The 25739-nt window shown below is 37.3% G+C and overlaps 1 protein-coding gene across 4 annotated transcripts in view; it reads right to left on the reverse strand.

Moving 5' to 3' along the window:
- Window positions 1-25739, reverse strand: part of UMAD1 (UBAP1-MVB12-associated (UMA) domain containing 1) — a 78439-nt gene that overhangs the window by 48863 nt on the left and 3837 nt on the right. For all 4 annotated transcript variants that reach the window (XM_032703396.1, XM_032703403.1, XM_032703412.1 and 1 more), the window contains one exon: window positions 22060-22178. In XM_032703396.1, the coding sequence (XP_032559287.1) occupies window positions 22060-22141 (82 nt within the window). In that variant the 5' untranslated portion in view covers window positions 22142-22178. The remainder of the gene's footprint in view (window positions 1-22059; window positions 22179-25739) is intronic.

The following is a 25739-nucleotide window of genomic DNA, read 5'->3' on the forward strand; positions in this document are numbered from 1 at the left end:
CAATTTTACAGGCTTTCCTAAAGTCAGCAGCTGAGCAGAAATGCCATGGCAAAAATCAAATGTAAATACACCTGACAACTATTTATGACATGTTTTATACAACTTTAATTATTTTACCTTTAAAGTTGACATCTACAAGACTTTCCAGTTAATGGAAAACTTCTCATAAGTTTTCTACATCAAGCCCTGACAACCTGGCTAATTTTGCTGTGCTATGTTAAACACTATGTAGTGGTGGGGGAAACACTGTCCTCCCTCAAACCTGAATTTTTTTTGTTGTTGTCAGTTACTAATATGAAACACTTTTAGATCAATATAAAATGGAAATCACTTAGTCTTAATGTTAACACTGTTAAAAATATGCTTTAAAGAACATGACAGCATCTATGGTGAAATATTCCTAGGTACCCCACAATCAGCTTGTATTTTGAACACCATAGACACATCCGTAAAAATCAAATATAGTTGTACCCTGGTATCAGAATCACACAGCAGGAGAAACACAGTCTTTTCAAGGAAGTTTCCATACCCAGTACATTCAGCCATAAAATATAAATGTGACTTTTTTTTTTAAGGAAGTGCTGAACATATCCTTGAAGAAAAATCAAGGCAAGTCTGTACATCATCAGATGTTAATTTCTATTCTATTCTATTCTGGACAATCTATTTATCTGGAGACGTTGACATGGTTAAAATAAAACAAGAGGATTCCAGGTAAGCAAATAAGAATGGGAAGAGACACACAGATACACTGCTCTGCAAGACACTATAGTGTGCCTTGATAATGTGCAGGATCTACCATTAAAAATAGAGATCTATAATGAGTTAGAATCTACATCTAAATTTTTTGCCCATTTCTTCAGTTTACTAATGCACAGGAAAAGAAATGGTACATGATAAAAATCAAACTATGTGTTCTAATAATTTGATTAATGATAAGATGCAATAAAAAACTCACTTAAAAAGCACAACTATGGAACACATAACTAAAGGAAAAAAGTTTATCACGACATATGCCATTTAAGAATGACAAACTCTTAAAATTGTTTGAATTAGATATTAAACTTTAAGGAAAATTTCCAATTTCAATTCAAATGCTTGACTAAAAACAGTCATTCCTGGGAAAATGATACCAGTTGACAAGAGATTTAAGAAAACTTAATAAGCTAACATGTTTGGAACAAGACTGATGCCCAAAAAAGGCATTTAATAGGACTTACATGCTCAAAAGACTGTAAAACATATGACCTTAGTTCAACTATAGCCTCTCTGTGTTACATTTTACTGGATTGACACTGTAAAGAAAGTTACAGTATAATTTCTGTAGCAGCCACTAGTCAAAAATTAAGTATTTTTCAGTTCTATTTGGCTCTTGAACCTAAAGAACCACCTCATCTCAAGAAACTTTTATATCAATCAGTTTCCAGGCAGGAATGAGTAACACACTTGCCCTTGAGACTTAAGATGTGCCTATCCAGCTATATGCTGACAGGCAAACTCCTTTGCCAACCCTTGTAACACAGGCAGCAGTTGAGGCAGCTCCAGCCCAGACAATGTAGCTCCATTACCGAGTCACTTGTATCACGGTAATCAAACCTTTCCCCTCAGTGGGTCATCAGCTCAGGCACAGATCAACACTGTGGCATATTAAAAATTACAAAAGTCCCATGTCCAGATAACCTACCAAATTCAGGTAAAATAACTAGGAAACTGTCTGGACTCATCCATACAGATCAGACATACTGAAGATATAACTTAAAGTTAAATCAATCACAAAATCCAAAGGTCATCAGGCAGGAAGTTTAAGAAAACCCATAGGAGTATCACTTCCATTCTCTTTCCTACACAGTTTTACTGAGGCAACAGTATCGTAGCAAAAAGTTAAAAATACCGTGATGGCCTTGGTTCAAGAGTACAAGAAACAACCCACCACTCCAGTCTTGATTCTGACACACAAGGGTGTCAACACAGTTTTGTACTCTCAGGTGCAAAAGGCTGGCCTAGCCAAAACTCTGCTGCACTCCTCTTCCTGCAAATTTTGGTGTTCATCTCCCTCTGGTGGACTGTGTACAGAGAGGGGAAACTGCTCCACCTAGAAATTCACCATCTAGAATATTAACATGACTCCATTCATCTTCCAGTTATTAGGAAACCCTCACTGCAGATGCACCAGCAGGAAAAACCAGCATGACCACCCAGAGTAAGTGGTTTCTGAGACATCAGTGTGACCAGCATGTGGCCAAACTGGCAGGTGTAACTTGCTCTGGTACTCATTAACACTTAAACCCCCCAATTTTAACACATATGCACAGATTTCTCTGCACTTACCTGCTGTGCAATGGAAAACAGAATGAGACTTCCTTTTGTACTTGGCAAGGATGAAATGGAACAAGGTATGAAAGACTATCTGTAATTATTAGAGACCTATGATACGCAATCTGGATCAATAACGCATGAGAGCATACAGACCCAGCACGCCTCACAGACTTTCTCACACTCTCTAAAAGATGCCAAAACACCACCCTATTGCCATAGTTACTATCAACTGAAATGCATAACGACAGTGAAAGACAACTCAATCAACCTTTCCTGGCTGACACCAAAATTAAGCTTCAGCCAGCAGAGCCAAGAGAAGCTCTCAATGCCAGACCCACACTCAGCCTTCTAGACCTACTTGACACAAGCCATCTCATGGATTACTGCAGCTCCCTCACTTTTATACTGGGCGTTTCCTTGAATTGCTTTGCCTCCAAATTCTGTACAAAGATTTCAGGACACGGACAATTGTTTGGCATTTGCTTTGCACTTACTCAGCTACTTCCAAAAATCTGCTTTCAAAGTGTGGGTGGCACACTTGATATTAAGTCTCAACTACAGGCACATTTTAACTTACAGGAGAAATATCTACGTGCTTCTATTCTATATTTTCTAGGTCTCTCAAATTTAGCATTGTTTACACAGTAAAAAGGAATACAGCAATAAAGACAAAGTACATGGATGAACTATTTCAGTGTCAAACCAGTTCTACCAACTGCCCTGTTTCGTTCTCACAAGTCACCATTGTGAACAGAAACTAAAAGGTATGTCTGCTCCCCAGTCTGAGTTAGTGCAAGCTAAAACTTGCCACTGTAAACTTTCAGGGTGACAACTGCTTTGTTCAGCACTTGGGAATTCTTAAGTACTTACATTTTACTAAAATTAACTTTGAAGGTACTATCTATAGGAAATATTAAACAACTTATCTCAACATGTTGAATATACAAAATTGTTTCACATTCTAAAACCACTTAATCATATCAAGAGTTCGTAATTCTTAGTGAAAGCTACCTTGGTCAACACAGAGGAAGGAGCAAAAAGATGAGTCTGCCCATGAAGCAGAAGTACAGATGATGACTACTTTTTTTTTGGAGACTGACAGATTTTTTTTGCAGCCTTATACAATGTTCTAACTTTATCTGAGTCTGCTGATAATGAGACATCTTTTGTACTGGCACCGGAGTAAGTTTCTCAACCTTCACCAATCTGAATTCACTGTGGGACACAGCACATGTACTAAATTAATTGTGGAAAAATGCATTTGTATACTTAAAGGTATTATGTCAGTATTTTCTCCAACAATGCTCATCAATTTAGGGATCTACTTTCTTTGGATGATGTTTGGCTTTAATAGTTAGGTGGCTCTGAAGCTATCAAAAAATACCTCTGCAGACTTGACTTCTTTCTTCTACTATGTATCATACTTTATTAATCTATTCTCAATCACCTTCACTACAATTCCAAGTAGTAACATTTGTTCTCAGGAACCATGCAGTAGCATCCTTCTCATAATTTATGGGATTCCTAAAAACCCATGCTTTTTGGTTTGGTTTTTAAAATTTATTTATTTAATGTTTCTCTTATATACTTGTCTTTCCTCCTATTTAAAGGATCGTCATTTGAGATATCCAACCATCCAGGTATGTAGTTAGCATAGATATTTGCAAAGTTAAGCAACTTAGCAGCTTTTTTTTATGGTAAGATGCATTTGTGAAACATCATCGGCTTATCAGACCCTTAGGTCAGTTTCTGGCATATGGTTGTTCTCAGACAGGTTGCCTATAGTTGGTTCTACTCAAACCTAATAAGATGTTTTTAGGGACAGCAAAGTTCATAGCTTTATTTCAGCAGAGAGTCACCCTGATCAATATACATTCCAGCACATTTATTTCAGTGCCTACCCTCTTGTTCCATTGTTCTCGATGCCCTGCACACATTCTCATCTACTTTGAATTTGGGGATTGCAGCAAGTTTCACAACAGGAAGGCACATCCCTTAACACCCAGCTTTTATATGGCTAGATGGCTTGTCATCTTTCCCTGGCACAGGCACAAATGATGGAAAACCTACTTGCCATGTAGAACCGGGAAAATCAAGTCCCTGGGAACAATTAGTGCTAATTTTTTCCACAAAATCAGTGCTAATGTTTTCCACAAGAATAACCTTTTTGCAGCTCTCCTGAAAGTTACTTTCTTAGTAACAAGGCAAGTGTAGATTTGACTACCCTTTATTTAGTAAAACCAAGAAAATCACACAGAACAAAACAACAAACTAAGTTTGGAGTAAAACTCAGAAGAGTTTAGACAGTAATGTGAAATAATTCCAAATAAAGGATAAAAATAGTATAAATCAAAAAACCCAAAATAATTAGTATCAATCCAGTATCACAATATTTTGGTTGTCTTTGTGAAACAAACTAAGCTACAGCTACTTGAGATTTTGTAAACGTAAAACCAATCTACCAAGTTTTGTACACATACATGCTACTGTTATACCAATAAAAGAATTCCTTGCTGAACTACCCAATTTTGAAAGCAAAGATAGCAGCAAGTTGGCATGAAATTCTAAGACTTTTCCAACTTTTAATAAAGTTTTATATAATAGTTACAACAGAGGAAAAGAGTTTTGAAAGATTGAAAAATGTTTCTAAAAGAAAAAGTTAGTTTATAATAACAACACCTACCTTTTCACAGCTAAAGGGCAGAAAAAACTAATTTTTAAATCTTCAAGCAGTACACTGCTAAGACTTAAAAAAAAAGGCTTCTGCAGTTGGATGGCATGTGGGTTTCCCTTTGTTATTCATTAATAACTTTCGTGATCATTGATCTGTGTCAATTAAGCTTCCACCAAGTCCTTAAAACAGAGCTGCTAAACCAGATCAGCTCAACCAAGGGCTTCAGGGCTGTGAGCAGCCTCTCAAGTCAGCTGTCACCCACCAGCAGCCCAGAGCCAAGTGCTCCATGAGGCTGATCTGAGGGTGGCCACCATCCTGTGTCCTGGCTACATGGCTTTGGACCAGCACACCAGCGAGTCTCAGAAGTGCCATTCCTTGCCAAACCCCACGAAATGAGAGATCTGTGGGAGAAGGGATGGGACTGAAGGAGGGTAAGGGAGAGGGGCTAAGGCTAGTGAACAGTAGTAAAGCCATAGGAGAGCAGGTGGTATGGGGTTTGCTCCTAATGGAATGAGTTCTTTTGAAAGGTGCTTTTCCTTTCAGATACCTTATGCATTGTGTGTTCCTTTCAGATACCTTATGCATTGTGTGTTATTGCAGCCTGCGCTTATCTGATTAATAAAATATATAATTTTCATGCCTAGTTAGAAGTGGGCAAGCCATACTAGTTTAGCAGATGGTGATACTCATAGAAAGCATAATTAACCTATTTAAAATTTCAACTTTTTCATCTAGAAATGAATATTTACTAATATTGTAAAATAATTTTTATCTAATTAGTTTCTACTAGAAGGACAAAAAGGAGGACTGAAATCTATAATTTTTCCTCTTAACTCAGAAATGTACTACTTGGTTGTCAACATAACTTTTAATGGGTTTAGCACAAAAACATATTGCATTCTTGCTTTCATCACTGTTACCTGCAATAATTAAATTTTTTACCTCCAAAAAAAAATGAGAAAAACATGCCCAAAACATTTTTATAAGATGGGCTCTATTTTATTGTTTTGTTTCTCATATATGGACACTGCTCTGTGTTTTAACTTTGCATTTTTTAAATAGAAATACAAAATATTTTTAAATAGAAATACAGTCAGTAAGGCATATGACAAAAATAAATATGCAGAGGAAATGAAGGCATCTTTTAGAACTATTTATAGTAATTCAGCTTTGCTGAACTGATTGTATTTCCTCCTATATTGAAAATGCACAGACAGCTACATCCAAAATACGTCATCAACTTTCAGCTTTCATCCAGTGTAAAAAATAACAGGTAAACATACTCCTAAGTAGACTAACATTGCTTTCAGTTTACACACAGAAAGAAAACTTCACTGTGGCCAAACCTTGAAAACAAGAATTTGAATAGATAATCATATATCTCTGTGAAATATATTCACATATAAGAATTCCTACAGATTAGACTCACTTCCTTAAGAACTAAATTTTCACATTGGTACAATATTTATTTTAATGAAAACACTTAGACACAAGTAAATTGCAGTCAACATTTTGCGATTTTTTTTAATTAAAAGAAGCTCTAAAGCATAGTTATAACCTATGGTTTCCCCCAAGTGTCTGGAAATGGGCCAAGAACTATTGGTTTCTGTAAGATATTAGTCTTATGAACAACAGAAGCTGGATTTTGAACAGGGAGAGCTAATACTTTGTATCATGTCTTTGGTGAGTTATGCTTTTTTTATCTGTCTACCTCTTCATTTTAAAATTTGTTAGCTTTGGGGTCAAAAGGGCACTCTAATTTACATGGACAAACAAACCTACTAGACAGGCCACCTGAAATCAGTTAGTTCAAAGGTAAATCAAAGACATATTTGGTGCCTCTCCCATTTCCTCTCATGTTCTAAGCCATTAACAGAGGATTTAGTCGCAGCGGTTCCATCATCTGCAATGTTTAACATCCTGAAATTCCTCTTTGTCAAGAGGGCATAATCATGGGAGATACTAACATACCTGACTCTATCCTGGTATTTTCTCAGTGAAGAAGAATAGCAGGATACAAGAATTGAATGGTGTTATGAGATCAAACCAGTTATTCAGTCTTTTTTCAGCCCTTTTTTACTCTGCATACCTGTTATTGGACTGCTTGAAGATCCCCCCTGGAAGATATCACAGGAAAAATTCAGGAACTGTGGAGCTCAGCTTTACTTATTAACTCCACATTTAGCTTTGAATCTTTTCAACTTTAATACTATACTGAATTTATCTCCAATGTACACACTTATTTGAATTGAGGCTATTCTTTCAATCCACTGTTCAGAAGTAATTCATTGTCAATAGAAAAGCATATACATATGGATTGCTAGAAATATTTTGTTCAAAAGCAGCTGGTGCACATGCAGTGAAGTTTCAGTAGTGTTCCATAAGCATCAGTTCCACAGTGTAGTATTTCTGCTACTTTGTGTAAGCCAGGGAAAAAAAGGCAAGAGTTAACCCTCCCATACTAAAAGAGGGACAGAACTTAAAGGGAAAAACAAGGTAACCAGACATTCGGTTTATAATAAACTAAAACCCTATAACTAAGCCCCCTCACCATCTGCAATGCTGTTTCTTCAAACTGTATTTATTTGATCTATTTACAAAGTTTACATCAAGATCTAAAACCTCCAAACACTTCCACCATGACTATAGCATGAATTATGCTCACTGGCAAAAACCTTAGTTTTATCAACAAAAACAACTACACATAAATCCACCTCGGGAAAGTAGGAAGGCTGCAGACACGACCCCAAACAAAAGGTTTCAAGGGAATCTACAAACTGTTCCTGAGTTGCTTCACCACATCTTTAGAAAGACTTCGCCACAGTTAGCTTTTGGGTTTAATACTAATATGTACAAATAACATTTTTTCATTTAAGAAGAAAAATAACTTTGTACTAGAATATGGGGAGTGTAAGAATATAGAAAGCTCTTCCATTTGACATCTTTTTGCCCATCAAATCTATAAGCTGAGAGTCTTCTATCTGTCTTGATAATAAATATATCAGAGGTGAGAAATATCTAAAGCCAGACAGGATTTTAAAAACTGGCAAAAGTAAATGGACTTCAGGATATTTCTGCCTCTGTTTGACTAGCATTTCAGCATGTTTCCAGAGGGTCACATTACTTATCCTGATTAGCTGCACACTACTTCACAACTAGGTTTCATACACATAATTGAATTTATAATTCAGAATACGAGTTTGCAGCTAGAAGTTATTGTTTTGCAGGGAAGAAAGAAGGACAAAGGACCATGCAACATTATGTTCTGACTTTCAGATAATTTCTGAAAGTCAGTTTATATAGTATTTATCTATTTAGTTATCTTAAAAAATAGACTTAAAATCCTGACCTCTCAAAAACTGCCTGCTTTTTTCAACACTGGTTCTGTTTTTCTGGGTGGTTTCATGATAATAAAAAGCGTACCAGCCAAAAAGTAAAGCTAAATGGAAAAATCAAACAATACCCCCACAGTACACCAGCTATCATCTTCTGCTTGCAGCATGTCAGCATAGCACATGGTTCAATCCCATCAAAAGGGCAGAATAGACTGGACTCCTAAAACACTACATCAATCAACTGCTCCTTAACACTGCAGGTATCACATCAGAGCACTTAGGCTACTTTAAGTCACACAGACAGACAACAAAATTAAGTGTTGGTTGCTCTCCAGCGGGCAAAGTTAACAGAGGGTCTACATGAGGAAAGTCATCAGTAGTAGAATGAAAATAGAGGGTTTAAAACAAGAGCCTCTCAGAGTGCTTTCATTTGCACCCCATGTTAAGCCTGATCTCCAGAGTCAAGATCAAAAGTGCCTAGACATGTTCTCACCAGAAATGTCTTAACTTCATAATTCATTCCCCGCACAAGAAGTTCATTGACTTTAGCTACAGAATGTAAGCAAACAGATGGCTTATGCTGACAGGAATGTGCTGAAGACTTAAAGAAATATAAACCCAGAGGATTCAGAAGTTTCACTGACCCAAGGGAGAGGGTAGAAAAAAAGAGAGAAAGGAAGTAGTAGACAAGACCACTTACACACATCACATCTTCTGAAATAAGAACACAAAAAATAACATAGACATCCTTAGCTTTACATCTGATTCATCAAACAAAAGTTAGAAAGGAAAGCATTTCTTCCTCAAGAGTATCTGTTACGAAGGTCAGTGTGTAAGATGTGCAGCTGAAAGATACCTGCTGACATTAAGCAGGTATGAGCCTGTATTGCTTAACCTGTAAAAGATATAATGAGAAATTGGAGGGGAGGGGAGTCTTTAAAAAATAAAAAAAAAATAGCTTTGCCTTTTTGTTTTAAAACAGAAGACTGTAAAAAACCCTAAACACTGCAAGACAAATTAGCTCAGGAGTATAAGGATGAAGAGAAGACAAACACTGTGGCACTATGGCCCTGAACAAACTTAAACCAACTTCCTCGGCACTACTGAGGGCTTCAGGTTTTAAAAAAAGTAATATGCAGGCAAATAAAATTTATAGAACATTTTCTAATCTGAATTTCTCAATAACTTTTTATAGTCAAATCTAAAATCAGGGTGTGCTGGTCAGCTTTTACTAAAGTTTTGCTTTTTTTCTATAAGGTTTTACTTTATCTAGTTCATCAAGGGAAGCCAGTTGATGTAATCTTTTTGGATTTCAGTAAAGCTTTCAATCCAGTCTCTCACAGTATCCATCTGGACAAAATGTCCAGCATACAGATGGATAAACACATCATGTGGTGGGTGAGCAATTGGCTTATGGATCAAGCCCAGAGGGTAACAGCGAATGGGGTGGCATCAGACTGGGAACCTGTCACTAGTGGGGTTCCACAGGGTTCCATGCTCTTCAACATCTTCATAAATTACTTGGAAGCAGGACTGGAAGGGATAGGAAGCAAGTTTGCAGATGATACAAAACTGGGAGGAGCTGTTGACTTCCTGGAAGGCAGGGAGGCTCTGCAGAGGGATCTCAACAAATTAGAGGGCTGGGCAGTCACCAACCATATGAAATTCAACTGCACTGGTACAGCTTCACCTTGAATACTGTGTGCAGTTTTGGTCACCACAATATAAGAAAGATATTAAGCTGTTAGAGAGTGTCCAAAGGAGGGCAGTACAGATGGTGAAAGGCCTTGAGGGGAAGACATGTGAGGAGCAGCTGAGGTCACTTGGTCTGTTCATCCTAGAGGAGACTGAGGGGAGACCTCACTGCAGTCTACAACTTCCTCATAAGGGGAAGAAGAGGGACAGGCACTGATCTCTTCTCTGTGGTAACCAGCGACAGGATCCAAGGGAATGGCCTGAAGCTGTGTGAGGGGAGGTTTAGGTTGGATATTAGAAAAAGGTTCTTCACCCAGAGGGTGGTTAGGCACTGGAACAGGCTCCCCAGGGAAGTGGTCACAGCACCAAACCTAACAGAGTTCAAGGAACATTTGGATGATACTCTCAGGCACATCGTGTGACTCTTGGGGATGATTCTGTGCAGGACTAAGAGTTGGGCTTGATGAACTTTGTTGAGATCCTTCCAACTCAACATATTCTGTGATCCTGATATTTCACATAGAAGAAGATCACATTTGTTTTACCAGCCAGCACTGCCAGCCTCCTGGGGGGCTGGGGGTCCATGCCCACTGGATCACTAAGCTGGCAGAAGGAACACGCACAAACAAAATGCACCCTCTTCCACCAAACAGCTGTTCCTGCAACACAACACCTAGCAACACAGTAGCGCTTTTTTAACTCAAATTTTGATGGACAGTGAATGCACTCACAGCTGTGACAAGTTGAATATCACTCAAAAGTATGATGCTCAATTATTTTGCTTGAGTTTCCTCCCTTCTTTCTTTTAACGGTTTCTTAATCCTCTGAAAAAGGTAATTTACTCTAATAGCAAAGACTTGCAAGTATAGAATTTGACTGCTGCTTATGCTATTTAAAATGAAAAGCATATTATAACAAAGCACGACTCATCATCTTCACGCAGCATGCATAGTTTGCTATCAACAAGATTAGAATGGGTAGGAGGCCTGGAAAGGCATACTCGAAGCAATAATCTAAGAAAGCAGCTGTCTTAGAAGCCACAAAATGCATTAGGGATCTAAATTCATTAGCTGTCACTTCTGCAGCAGTGTTCTGGATCTGATTGGGAAGCAGTTTAATTCCCATTTCCCCTCATATCTCCCACTGCATGTTCCAGGCACAATGGGCACATTCCCCTTGTTTTAATTTCCAGGGAAAAGGAGAGCAGATCTTGCTTTTAACCTCATCCTTTAACTGGCCCACTCAAGAAACAATGGATCTGAGATCTGGTCCCTGTAGTCTGATGGTATTTTGGCTCCTGGCTCCCACAGAGAGGTCTCCCAGTCAACTACACATTATTTGCTTGGGGTACCTTTCTCCCCCTCCTTTTGAAGCTGGACCTGGTTCACCCGAAAACGAAAGGTTGCCTGGGACTGAGGTAAAACAAATCAGAACGAGTCTGAGCCTGATGCCTGAAAGTTGGCAACACACTCTGTCTCTTCATGCTGCTTTGTTTTTTAAACCTTTAGTCATTTCGTTTTAGGAAAAAAAAAGCACAAACCCACAACACATACAGGCTAGGGAGTAGAGATCAGTATTCCTATTTTCTTACTCTCAGGCCACCAAAGTTCAATGACTAATGCAGTGTCTGAGAAGCTCCTACATCTTGCATTATTAAAGTAGCACCGCTGTGCAGCCAATATAAACACTGTAAGTCCTCTCACTGGACTTTTAGATTTCCATGCTGGAAGAGGTGCATCTGACAGCACTAAGCCTATGCAGAACTAAATTTGAGGTCTCCTGCTTTTTGGATGAATGCTTTAATAAGCACAAGTACACACCAAACATATTTCAAGAAGAACATGTTGTAACTTCAGCTGCTGGTTTTGAATCAAGTGGACAGAGTGCTTGAAGTATGGTGCTTTGATTCAGACACTTCAGCTCCAGAGCATACCAAGAATTCAAGCTTATTGCTGGTCTCTGCTTTTGCAGTGGGTCATTTTAGGCAAATATGATTTTGTAACTTGAATTTCAGAGATGCTTAATTCTACTTCTTGGTTCACTCTTTGCTAGTTTTAAAAACCACAGTGCATGAGTTGGAAAATACTACTTGTTCTTTCCTGAGTCTCATCTCTGGTTCACTCAGTGGCAAAGTAGAAGTAAATTTTCAGAAGAGCTGGTAAACCCAACTGAAGTTTATGTTCAACTGGATGAATCTAATATAAGCTCTTTGTGCATCTCTTTATAACAGTATTGACATAACCTGTGCGGTAGTAAAAGAAAAGAGTTTCAGCAAAAAAAAAAAATCCTCCCCACAATTTTGCCTCTTAATGAAGGGTGCATTGGTATGTGTATTTAATATCCATGTTTTAAAGATAATATTGGCTGCTTTCTGCTACAATAGCTTTTCTAATGCTTTTGTAGTCATAGCCCTGCCCTTCTGCAAGACCTAAGGATGAAATAATTCATAAGAAATTATGTAGGTAAGTTCCCATTGAAAAATAAAATAGCCATAAAGTTCCATTCCCTCCCTCTTAAAAAACCTGAAGTTTCATACAAGCTGAAAGAAGGGCAAAAATGAATCTCGTGGGTTTTAAATTGTTGCTCTCCCTCATTCACCCTAGAATAGGAAAACTATGAGCTAAACTCCTGAACAACTGCATTACACTGCTGGTCCAGACAGCTCTCAGTGGAAAGAGATTTAGAACTATATGGTCTAACGGTAAAAATAATTTTGTTTTGTTTTGTTCAAGGAAAGGTCTGGGACTTCGGATCATTTTAAAGAAGCTTGCTCAATTTAACTGAAAAAAACAGTATATTGCACATGTTTAATAGCAGTTACATGCTCCAACCTCATCTTTAATCTGGGAGGAATTGAAAGAGAAAAACAAACAAACAAAAACCCACAAAAAAACCAACCAACCAAACCACCAAAACAAATGAGCCTCACCACCGATAACTTAATACTTCCAATTATGAGAGCTCTCTCCACAGTTTGTACTTGTATTCTTACAGACAAAATACCAAATCCATATTTACCTAATTCATATTCCCCTACTTTCACCTAGACACCCTGACAAAAACAAGAAGGAAATGAAGAGACTGTATACACCTGCTGAACGAATTTGAAGTCTCATATTTATCTCCACTTCTGGGAAGAGGAAAGACAGAGAAATGTGCACACTGTACCAATATTCCTCAGTTAAACCAACTTAAGGTTTTAAGTGACTTTCCATCCATTATAATTTTTGCCCTATACACAGTTTTTGTAACAAACAACTGTGTGTAAATTGAGGAAACAATAAACGGAATTAAGGCTGGGATTACAGCCTGTGATGTATATGGGTAACTGTACTAACAGCAAGGTGTGTGTGCTAACAGATAAACAAACTGCATAAATGAAACAGCCCACTACTTCTAGGAGGTCTTTGCATTCTTCTTTATTCTTTACTATCACGTAGGACATCCCCAAGAAAATGCAAATAGTGCTAGATCACTTACTAAAATATATAAAAAGCACAAAGTGATGTGATCATGGTCACAAATAATGATTACTGTATAATATCCCTAGCAAGATATGGTCAATGCTGTGAACAAATGCTTCTTTTGGACTGAAGGAAGAGAGTTAATTTCAGAACTGAGTCCACATAACCCTCATTTGTGGGGGAAAAGCACCATGTAAAAGCTGAAGATCATTCAGCTGTGTGAGCAGAGATCAGAAAGCACGTTACATTTTTGGCAGGCTCCAAAGATGTGTTATGGCAGAAACAGATGAAATAACACTGAAGTGTAAAACAAGTGACTGGATAAATCCCCTATATCCTTTAATTTCTTTGTCCTGACTGAAAGGTACTTAACTAGTATACCAAGAAGGAGCAGCTAAAGAAAACACATCTTTATGCACAAGGTGACAAGCCATCCTTCATTTTATAAGGAAAAGCCTTACACTTACATTACTATTTCACATTGAGGCCTATGACATGACTGACTTGAAGCACTTGTGAAACATAAAACATAATCTCCTTGAGTTTCTTTATAATATCTAATTAAAAATAAATAAGACAATGTATCTTTGCTAATTTTTCTTCTTCCACTGAAAAAAAAGTACAAAAACATTTATTTGGTGGAGATAGGGAGGGGTGTGTGCAAAATCAATTCGACATAACATTTCCTTCAGAGAAAATTACCACTGAGTAACATCTGTAGACGTCTGAGTGACTCCAACCAGAGAGGCAGTGATTGCATGAACTAGTGACTAGGGCTCTCTTTGCAAGGAATGATCATCTAAGTATGCTGTAAATTGCTGAAGGAGGGACTTCAACCTGAATCTATCACTTGCTAGAATAGCAACTTGCACTCCTGCAACACATTTTTCACCTCTTCTTTTTCAGTTGGCTCTAGCTGTAAGTCCACCATATATAGATAAATCAGACTTGGGCTAAAAATATGTTGTCACATTTCAAACTACTTTCTTTGCATCAAAAAGCAAAAGAAACTTTTAATTCTAAAAGAGACTTAATGACCAGCATATTCTGGGAAACGAAGTTTACAACCAGTACTTGAAAATCCATACTTTTATACCACATTTTGGTATTTTTCCTCTGTTTTACAATAAGCGATAGATATTTTCCTTTCTTATATTTCAACTTCAAATTGTTTAAAGAATGCTCTATAGACCAATAGACTACGGCACTGCTACTAGAGAGTGAACTTCTATGTATGGGAGCAAAACTGTCAGAACCCAGGTGCCAAAAGTGATCATCCTACCATAAGAAAGGTTAAAGAATACTATATCAACAATGTAAATACATCATTGCAGAATAGTCACATCCAAGAAATGTGTTCATCTTTTCTGAGAATAAATTTCTAGCAAAAAAAGGATTTTCTTACTTGAGCACATTCTACTTCCGTCAGTATTTGCAAGACTTAAAATCAGTAAGACCAAACCTCTCAGGAGCACTTTGGGGACTGGGATATGTAGAAAGTGACCATTATACATCAAGTCAGAAAGCAGTTAATATGAAAAACAGGAGTGCAACTCCAACCAACATTTTCTTAGAGGGCTGGCAGCAAACTGCCAGATGCATGTGTGACCTCAAAACAACCCTTTGCCAGATGCCTCTTTAACCTCTTACAATTGCATCAACGTCTAAGAAGACAAGTACATTTTACCATTTTCTTCCTTTGGTTATGAAAATTAAGAAGATGTTCTTAATCAAGAGATTTAAAGTGTTTGGTTCTATGCATTTTTGTCTCCTAAAGCCCCAAGCTCTCTAATACAGCAGCACATACTTCTTTTTTTCTTGCCAGGATTAAAACTGCTGTACAAGTTAAACAAGAAGTCTTCATCTTCTTTCTTTTCTCCTTCCTTGAGTCCATGTTCAAAACCAGGTAACTTTTTGAGAAAGTTGTGAGCTAAGGGCAAGATAATATTCAGCCAAAGCAAACAATAAATCACTTTTGATACTACATACCATTTTTAAGTAAATAACCTTTTCTTTCATAAAAAGTATGGTATACATATTATGTTGCAATCAACACAAGCCAACACAACCACTCATATTATTCAGGTTCAAAAATGGCCTGTATGCTAACATTTTGAGAAGGGCATTTCTGCAAATTTAAAAATAATCAAATTCATAGCATGGAAGCATCATGAATATATTCCAGGGGCTCAAGCCCTAGAAAGAAAAAAAAAAGAGAGAAATTATGTGGAATGAAAACTAAGTAGGTCATGTATATTAAAGTGTTAAATATACTAACATCTGATTTGCGGATGAAAGGACTGTTTTTAAAATCTAGAGTACAAGTAAATGAAGAAATGCACAGTCATTTGTCAACAAAAATATACTCTGATGAGGCATTAAAAAGCAAGATTCTCTGTGCTGTACAGAATCCAAGGGAAATAAAAGCATTTCCTTTAAGAAATATACCTCTTTATACAGCAAAACAATGAATTTCAGTTGTTCTGTAACCCAGATCCTTTAATCTGCATAAGAGATGCTGAGTTCACTCAACCAAATCACTACTGGCTTTCAGAATACAATCAACACATGCTTTTCAACAGTATTAATATAGCATGAAGCTTGTGCTCCTAATTATTCATGTTTCTGCATTCTGTTTTTTCCCCCTGCTGTAAAATATGCAAATTTACTTCTTTGTGTTATTTAGGTCCCACATGGGCCTCAACAGATCTGTTTGGAAGGAATTACAAGCCAACATCTAGATACATGCTGTCAACATTTCAAGCTTCATTGTTTTTATTAGGTTGGAATGTCATTATAGATTTGATATTAGGCTTTAAAAAGCTTTTTATAAATCCGTTGAAAACCTACAGTCTAATCAAATGGTGTACTGATAATTACTACTGCACTTTTGTGTGTGAAAGGGGGAGAGCAAAGCCCTTCAGGCCCTGAATCCGAGGGAAATCCCCATCTAGTGGCACCACTGAAAACCGCAGGTTGTTTTTGTGCGAAATTAGTCCCCAAGAGGATTAGTTTGACTTCATCACTGAATGAAGGGGAGACATTACCTCCTTATGCAACTAAGAATCGGTAACAGGAGGGGACTGTTTCTCCTGAATTCCTCGTCCTCCCTTTTCAATCAGCTCTGGCTGTAAAATTCAATGCCCAAATGAGCTACTAACAATTTTTAAGTATAAAACCCATAAAGCAGCACTTCAGGAAACAGGTCACTTTAACTACAGTAACTTCTCAGTGTGCATCAAAAGTGTTCACTTACAGTGGCACATGCTGATCCATATAAAGTATTCTTTACACAAAAATATTAAAAGATATCCCCAAATCTCAGATTACTATAAAGTTAGTATTAAATATTTTAACCTCAAACAATATAATGAAATAGTAGCTTGGTTATTTGAAAATTGCAAGGTTGGAAGTAACTACACAAGCTCTTACTGTTATATAAAAAAATACATATTATAAGTCCATTGACGTAGAAAGTGAGAGAACATTGAGACACTGCTTTTTTTCCAACTGGCACAAAGCCTTGTGCATTTCTTTAATGTAATAGTATATTTTAAAACACTGCAGTAGCCCAACCTTCCATAGTAGCACCACTAAACACTCCTTAAATATTAAAGAAAAAACAATATAGAGATTCACAGGGATCTACTACACATTACTACTGACTCCTAGAAAACAAACAGCAGCAGTAATGCTACGATTTTACAAATCTCTTAATGCATTTAATCTTCGAGGTGTGTATGCAGAGGGGAGAAACCAGAAAACCATTTGATTTGCTGTAATAAACTAGAACGGGGGTAGTCCTTTGATTTGGGAGTCTCAGTATATTAAATTTCCTTTTCATAACAGACTCACTCTGGAAAATTTATAAAATTGCACATTTCCCTCAGAAGCAAATATTTAAGAAGTTTTAAAAATATATGGAGAGATCTATAGTACTAAGACCAGTATGGAAACAGTAAGGATCTTCTTGCCTTTTTACACGTTGGGTGACAGTAGGGGTGTCCCTTAATTCAAATATGCAATTTATCCAGTTCTTCCTTCCACAATACAAAGCACCCCAAAAACTATGTGCATACAGAATAAATTCATGGCAAAACAGAAACGGTAAGTTGGAGAGGAATGTATGTAAAATGTATGTAAAACATGTAAAATTGGTCTTTGGAAAAACAGTCCAGATTTCCAGAAGTAAAGGCTGACTTGGGTTGATCATTTTACCTTTTTGTATCCTCAGTATAAAACACTTCCCATTTGTTAAGGATGCTCTTCTGCAATATAACTGCAGTTAACAAAGGGAAACATTGAGTTGGATGTAAAGCATACTTTTCACAGCCTCATAGATGAGTGAGGATGCTCCTGCCTACAGATGAGGATGATCCCATAAGAAGGAATTATAATACTGAATTAACTAAGTAATATAGATACTGAATACATCAGAAGAAGGTTCGAGTACCTCATTTAAAATAAAGCCAAAGTTCAAATGGCTTACATCTAAAAAAATGAAACAGAAAGCTGTCCTAAGCCTAAGAAAGAAAGAGAAGTTAAATGTTTCAAAATCAGATTTGTCAGCATCTGCAACTGAGCTTTTCTCCAAATAATTTACTCCATTCCAATATACAAAAGATCCCTGAGAGAAAACGAAACAAAACAAAACCAAAACCCAAGAAGTCTTAAATTCATGACAGTGAACTCAGGCATGGTCAAAGGATCAGACCAAGAGGTCCTCATAGAACTGTGCTGTCTTCAGACTCGTGAGAGACAACCCAACCATCCTGGCTGCTGGGCCCTGAGTGCACTGGGGGACTCAGCAGCCCCTTCCCGAGCCCAGGCCTTTGGTTGTCTGTGCCCACAGCCAGCACAGAACATAGCACAGCCTGAGCACCTCCATCAGAGCAAAGAGCTGCAGGAGAAACCTCAATTTTTGGTCCTTGGCAAAGGCACCCTACAGGGATGCCTGTGGACTTTGATGACCGCAACCCTCTGACCAGACTTCCCGGCCTGGCCTCAGATCTGCCTAATCCCTGCGGACTTGTCTGGCAATCACTGGACTCTAGGCTGACCCTGGTCACTGTCACCAGATGTGCTCTGTTGTCCTTGCTCAGGTAGTGTGGGACTGCAGTGCTCGTCAGTGCTCGACAGCTTCTGCCCTCTTGGCACCCTCGCTTGGCTGCAGACTCACCTGCCTGGTGGAGCCATCAGCACTTACTGCTCCCTCATACTGGCTTACTTCAAATCTTTCTGGAAAAAAACAAGACCCTGCACATCAGGATCTTAAATTAAACCTAAAAGCAAAATTAACTTCTATCAGTATTTTTTAAAGAGGACATACAGAACAGTTCTAAGTAATTTTAGTTATTTATCTAACTTTTTTATGATGAGGGTGATGAGACACTGGAACAGGCTGCCCGGAAATGTTGTGTTCAAAGTCAGGCTGCACAGGGCTTTGAACAACATGGAGGCAGGTGGGACTAGATGATCTTTAAAGATCCCTTCCAACTCAAATCATTCTATGATTCTATGATCTTTCAGTTGTTTCAAGCAAAAACCACTCACTACCCAGCCCAGTGGAACCATCAGCACCATGGGGATGTTTGCAGAGTTTCTGACCATCTTGCCAAACACACATGGGAAGCAGCACTGCTATCTCAGTTTTTCAGTTCCTGAACTTAGATTGCAATTTTGACTACCAGTCGCATAGATCTTTGAGATCAATGGGAGATTTTTAGCTGTGTGCCAAACCAAAAAGCTAGTATTAAACTCATATTTTTCTCTGTGGCTAGCAACAGTAGGAATGAATGGTAGGTTGGAATTTATTTTACATTACAAAAGACACAAAAAATGACAAATTCCTTGAGAAATACTACTCTCTAAGATGCCCAAGCTAACTGAAAACTTACTTGTTTTCTTAATTCTGGCATTCAGAATGTTAAAATAAAGACAATTTGTGAAGATCAGGAAAACCTTTGAAACATTTTTTCATATTTTTCCACTTGATCAAAAACAACTACATGTGTTTTGCTTATTTCATGAGCCTCTTTTCCCTTTCAGAATAATAGTTCTGCTTGTTACAGAACAAGTACCACTTTTACATCTTCATGAAGACATCAGATGGCCAATAACCAGAAAATAAGTGAATTGATAGTTAGACATAAAAATGCTTTAATCCCTGGTAAAAAATTATATTTTATATTTATTTTGTAGAGAGAGAATTATGAATTATTTTTTCTTGACTCCCCCACATGCAATATTTGCCCCAAAAGCTAATATAGAGAATTTCTTTCAGCTACTACACTGTAAAGTTGGTTTTGTTGCTTCCATTGTTTTTATGACTCATCTTTCTAGTCAGATATTGAATTTCCAATTGCACTGATACTTTACATGGAAAGGTAGATTTAAAATATAGCAATATATAACAAGACTTGGAGAAGTTATGAAAAAAAAGAAAAAACCCCAGATCTTCAGGATGTGACAGAGCAATGGCTCTGGTGGATCTTTCTCAGTAAAGCATTGAACTTGCTTCCTTCTTTTTCAAATATCACATGATGCAGAAAAATTAAAATAATTAAATATTGTTAGGTAAATCACACAATCATCTACATTTAATTTTGATGATCAGTAGTCTCACTACATTCATTACTGAATAGACTTCATTCATACTTTAATGAAAAAGGCATTTTATTCTTTCTTGATTACTCCCATTCAAACTTGCAGTAAGAGTCCTGGATGCCCTTATCAGTAGTGCATGATGTGAAGAATCTTGCAAGGGATTTGTGATAGACAAGCTCTCCTGACTACAACCGTGGGAATCAGGAGCAGGTGTCTCCTCAGGATGTATTTTTCCTCTTCTTTCTCCAGGAAAAAAGGCAAAGCACTTCCTCTCATGTCCACAGAATACCAGTGAACTAGGCTTTTTGTTCTTATATGTTCTGAAAGTTCATATAAGTATTCTAGAATATTTGACACCAAAGTTTAAAAAAGCTTTAGAACATTCCCTCTGAGTAATAAAGTAGTAACTAACAGAATAGCTAAGTGATGTGGTTTGGGTTTTTTTTTTCTACTGACACTATTCCTAGACAAAAACACCCCTTCTACATAAGTATCTACTTAAGTGCTGACCCACAATTCTGCAGCTACATCCGTCTTGCAAGACAGTGATATGTTCCACTGATAAGGTTGATGGCAGCTCTTTTGCCCAGTAAAAGTTAGTTAAGATGAAACTTACAGTCCATTTGATTGCAGATTGCTAAATTAACTTCTGTCTGAGCAAAAAAATAACAGTAAATAGAAAAAAATAAGAGAAGACTCTAGCAAAGTTGATAATTCTTAAGTTTATATTTAACAGATTAATTTAATGTGAATTTTGTGAACAAAGTTTAAATAGTCACTGACAGCATTTCAGGAAAAAGGAATGAAGCTAAATTGAATGCAGAATCAGAAGCAGCAATTGTGGGACTTAGAAACATTAGAGTACAGAACTCTGCCTATCACAGAAACTGAAATGCTAAATAGTCTCTGGACTTTTGGGGGATGACAATGCGACTCCTTTGACCCTTACACGATGCAAGTGTTGGAGTGACTTGATGTAGCCAGTGCAGGTGAACAAAATCTAGCAGAAGCCATTAAGCATGACAACACAGTCAGAGATATGAAAACAGATTTGTTTTAACAGAGAACTATCACAAAAAAATATAAGTTCTCCTCAGAAGGAGTTCCAATAGTCTCTCGTATTGTTAGACTTTGATAATCTAGAGGGTTTTGTGACTTGAAAATGCTCAAGAAGTAACACTTTATTGGAGAAACACTGTAAGATTCCTGATAAGAACAAGTCAGTAAATAAGAGCAGCAGAAGTTGAATATTGATGATGACAGATTCCCAAGAATGAAAACAAATTTTCAAAAGAGGAAAAAGAACAGGATCAGTTTCAGTATGACAGCAATAAATTTTTTCTCTTCTACACATGAGCCATCCTGCAAAACTGTGAAAGAGCTTGATCAAAGCTGCAAATTTAGCCAATTCTCAGGTGACTACACTCCAGATTAGTTTCTGAATAACAAGAAGACTTTGAAAACTCTAAACTGCTTAATTTTTATCAAACAAGTCAGATTCTGAGACAGAACATCTACATCTGCCATGACCCGAAGTTCCCAGATGATTCTTGGCTTCTAATATAGAAAGTCTGAGGGTAAAATGAAATGGAAGGAACCTGAAAAAAGCCAGTCCTTTAACAACTGCAGTAAGATATTCTCTTCCCACAACTCTAATCATAAAGCTGGAAGCCTAAACTTTAACCTTTCTTGTTTTGTAAGGACGTAAATTCTCCTTGCTCAGAGTATGAGAAGAAAACAAGAAACAACATTTTCAATGCTCTTGAATGTAGTTCGGATCTATGTAAATAAAACTTCAGCTATTTAGTCCAAATGAGGAGACCACGAAAATTAACTTCTTCAGGAAAAATAAGAATACTGAACAATTTTTATCATAGCTTCTCTTAACATTTCATTTGGTCTAAGCATCTCAGAGAAACTTCGACATTTTAAAGATGAAAGAATTATTTTAGACAGAAGCACCACTTACCCACAATAACAAATCCATCTGCTTCTCTCTCTGGCACTGTAACCTTCTTTGAATCTTGACTTTTTCGGAAGAAGCTGAACATAGTCTCTTGGGGGGTTTTCTGTCTTCTAAGATGCTACCTAAATGAAGACAAAATATGTTAAATAAATATAACAGAATTAATCATGAAAAGTTCATACCATTCCAAAGGCCACATACCTGATATTACAGCTTAATCTTTATTATCGGATTTGAAATATCAGGCATTTGTATGTCAGACAGATCGCCTTGTTGATGCAGCAATTTACTTCAATAGGCAAGAAGAGAGTGAAGTACAAAAGGCTTTTCTACAAAGTTAGGAGTGGAGTGGAATCATTAAAAAACCCCACAACTTCGACCTTACTAAAGGAAAATGGAAGAAGGAAACCTCCTTCAGCCTTCATCCAGCATGTTTCCATATTTTTCTTCCATTTCTAATTGTTGTTACACAAACTTTCTCATCAGAGATAGTTCTAAAGCATCTAAAATTTTAAGCCCAAACCACGATATTATAGAAAATGCAAGTTTACAACGCAGGAATAATTGAATGACACAAATTGCACTAGATATTTTCAGTTGTAAATGTCTGTGCATCAATTAAAAAGAGCAACCACCCACCCCTACAATATTAGCGTAGTAACTGTTTTCATTTTCCCCAACTGCAATCTTAAAGACAGCCTAACATTTGTGTATATTTGATTAACAGTTACCACTGATTCTCTAAAAAGAAACTACAACAAAATAATTTTTTGCTAATTTTTTGCAACAATAATTCACTAAAAGAATACTCCAAAGCAGCTAAGAACTCCATTGCTAGAACAAAACAAGGAACATATTGGGATAAAAATGTGGACTGCAAAAGAAAATCCTCAGTATATCCTCTCTCTCTCAAGACTGGAAGACTACACAGAAGTAATTCTGAGTAGCTTAAAAGAGACAAATTAATATTAAAAACCCATGAAGGGTCCTGTGGAGGTGCTCTCATCTCCAGCCCCCGAGGGCTGAACTGGAACGCCTGGACAATGCCAACTATGGAGCAGCCTGTGGTCTGGCTGAAACACATTATGTGCTGGACACAAAGAGGAAGGTTTAAATAAAGGCATGTGAAGATCTTCTCTACTAATATACCCATATAAAATTCAGAAAAGTGGAATAATGTTGTTTCGGCTTTGAAGTAGAGTTTGAGGAGCAGAATCCTGATTTATTTTGCAGACATCAACAGGCTAAGGAGAAGGTACTGACAAACCAATAGCAACATCTAATATACACCTCCAACAGTAGGAAGGAGTCCAAGGTAAAGAATTAAAGAGGCATAAAGTGTCCAGTTTCAGTAACATAATTTCACACTAAATGTAACAAAAAAGAATCTTTAGAAGGTGGAAAAGAGGGAAGAGTGCTACTGTGAACTGTGTGAATTAAAAAAAAAAATAAAAGAAAGAACGATAAAAATCTTGGATTAATTATTTGCTTGAATTCTTCACTCCCCACCTAAATATTCATGGTACCATAAATAAGACTTTTTTTGCCCTAGCCAGCGACCTGCAGCAATTAACTGCACAATCAGCACTGACTATTCATATAAACTACCTCAAACTCTGCTGTTACAATCAATGGCAAATAGTTCCATACTCCATAAAGTCCTATGTGAAGTGTAAGCACTGGCTTTCAGGAGCAGTGTATAAATAGCTCATGGTAAAAGCAGCAACGATTCAAACTGTGGTCTGATACCTGAGACTTGCAGGCTGAATACCCTGCAGCTTGGCCAGCTACTGCTTGCTTATGCTGACACAGTGCAGTTTCTAGCAACCAAATGTACTACACTGATGTACACAAGAACAGAACAAACTATTCTGTGATCCAATCCCAGGTATATAGTAATTTAAAAAAAAAAAAGTTACTTATCTGCATTTCATTCCCTTTTGCTTGTTTTCCTACCTCAGCAAGTGAAATACTGATATTTCCAGTTCCATGGAGATTACAGAGTAGAAACTCCTAATTATCTCATTTATTCCTTACCTTCCCCCACACCCAGGCTCAACACATGGCGCCAGCAGCATATTCCTTTTTCAGCCCTCAGGGAATAAGTCTTCTCCTGCTACCAATTAGGGTTGTCAGTCCCATAGCTCAAGTGGTAAAAACCTGTGCTGTAATGCTCAAGAGTCAGGTTTCTGCTCCAATGATGTATGAAGGAGAGGCAGTTGCGGAACAGTTTAAAATGCAATTTTACCTTCATTCTAAGTGTTCAACAACAAGAAGCAAAATCAACTAGATGTGTAAAATCTTAAAGATAGCTTTGGTAATGGCTCAGATTCCAGTCAGCCACTTCAGGTGCCAGAGGCTGTAGTTGCTCCAATCACCTTTTTTTTCTCTTTTGAGATCTGGATTATTCTAAAGTGTTCAGCTCTGTCACATAACGTCCCCCTTCCCTTCTTTCTTGCACAAAGAAAAGCATCTTAATCAGTATATACATGGCACAAAAGACTTGTATAGGGAACCGTGCACTTGTAGTCTTTTAAATCCTGCATACTTAATATACATAAACTTCACTGCTTAAAAGACAATACCCATTTAAATTCAGAGTAAATTAGCAATCAGGACAATTTGATCTAACCAAATTAATGTTACAAACACTTTCACATACTAGATTTTATCCTTTCATTTACAGGAGACAGCCTGAGTATCCCAACTTTTCCTGAACCCCACAAAATTCACCTTATACATAAGTGTTGATCTTTACTTTGTAATTTTCAGTTTCTGCAGTAGCTTTAGCTTAATTCCACTACCATCAGTATTTCTCTAACAGAAAACAAAACAAAACAAAAACCTAAAACCATACCAAAACCCACACATACTTTTGCTTGGCGCAGAAAACCAAACAAAGCTAACAAAAGTACTCCCTAAGCTCAGGCCTCAAGTGTTAAAACCACTGGCCCAGCACTAAGAAAACGGTACATGTTGTATTTTGTGATTGTCAATTTGGGGAGGAGGTACGGAATCCACATATTAAAAAGACTAACGTGAAGCTGTTTCTTTCTCAAGGTGTTCACCTCTTAGAAACAAAAGTTGTGCTTGTAGATCTCAGGTCTGTGTAACGTATGTGAAGGAAAGAGCTCACCAACTACCACTTCCAGCATTTCAGCAGCTTTGCTGAACACAATATTAAGTGTTATAAATAAATAACAAAGAATTACTAACAAAATAGAAGGGGGGCCCAGAAACAAAAATTAGAGCTGCATACGGTACAGCGTAGGTAAAGGAAAAGCTGTGGACAGGCAATGCTGCGGCATTTGAGATATTTGCTCTTTTAAGAATTTTATCAACTGTGGTACTTCAGAAGTAAACATAAATCTCTCCAGCAACGGGAAATGCAACCACTAAATTTCTTGAATTACATGTTAAAACAGAACAAAGCCCCTGTCCAACGAAGAAACACAGAGCTGAATGGAAACACTCGTGCTCTTTAAGATAAGAACACAGTTTAAGCACTTGCAGAGTCAGGCTGGAGTTTTACTACTTGTAGATAAGATGAGGTTTCAGGTAATGAAAGCTCAAAACAACCAGTTTCCATACAATTTTCATTTCAGAGTAAAAATTAAATTTGAAGTCTGGGGACTTGGATGCATGGTCACACAGACTTGACGAAAAAAAAGCACTTAGTTGTG

This window comes from Chiroxiphia lanceolata, chromosome 1, assembly GCF_009829145.1.
Source record: "Chiroxiphia lanceolata isolate bChiLan1 chromosome 1, bChiLan1.pri, whole genome shotgun sequence".
In the NCBI taxonomy this organism is placed as follows: Eukaryota; Metazoa; Chordata; class Aves; order Passeriformes; family Pipridae; genus Chiroxiphia; species Chiroxiphia lanceolata.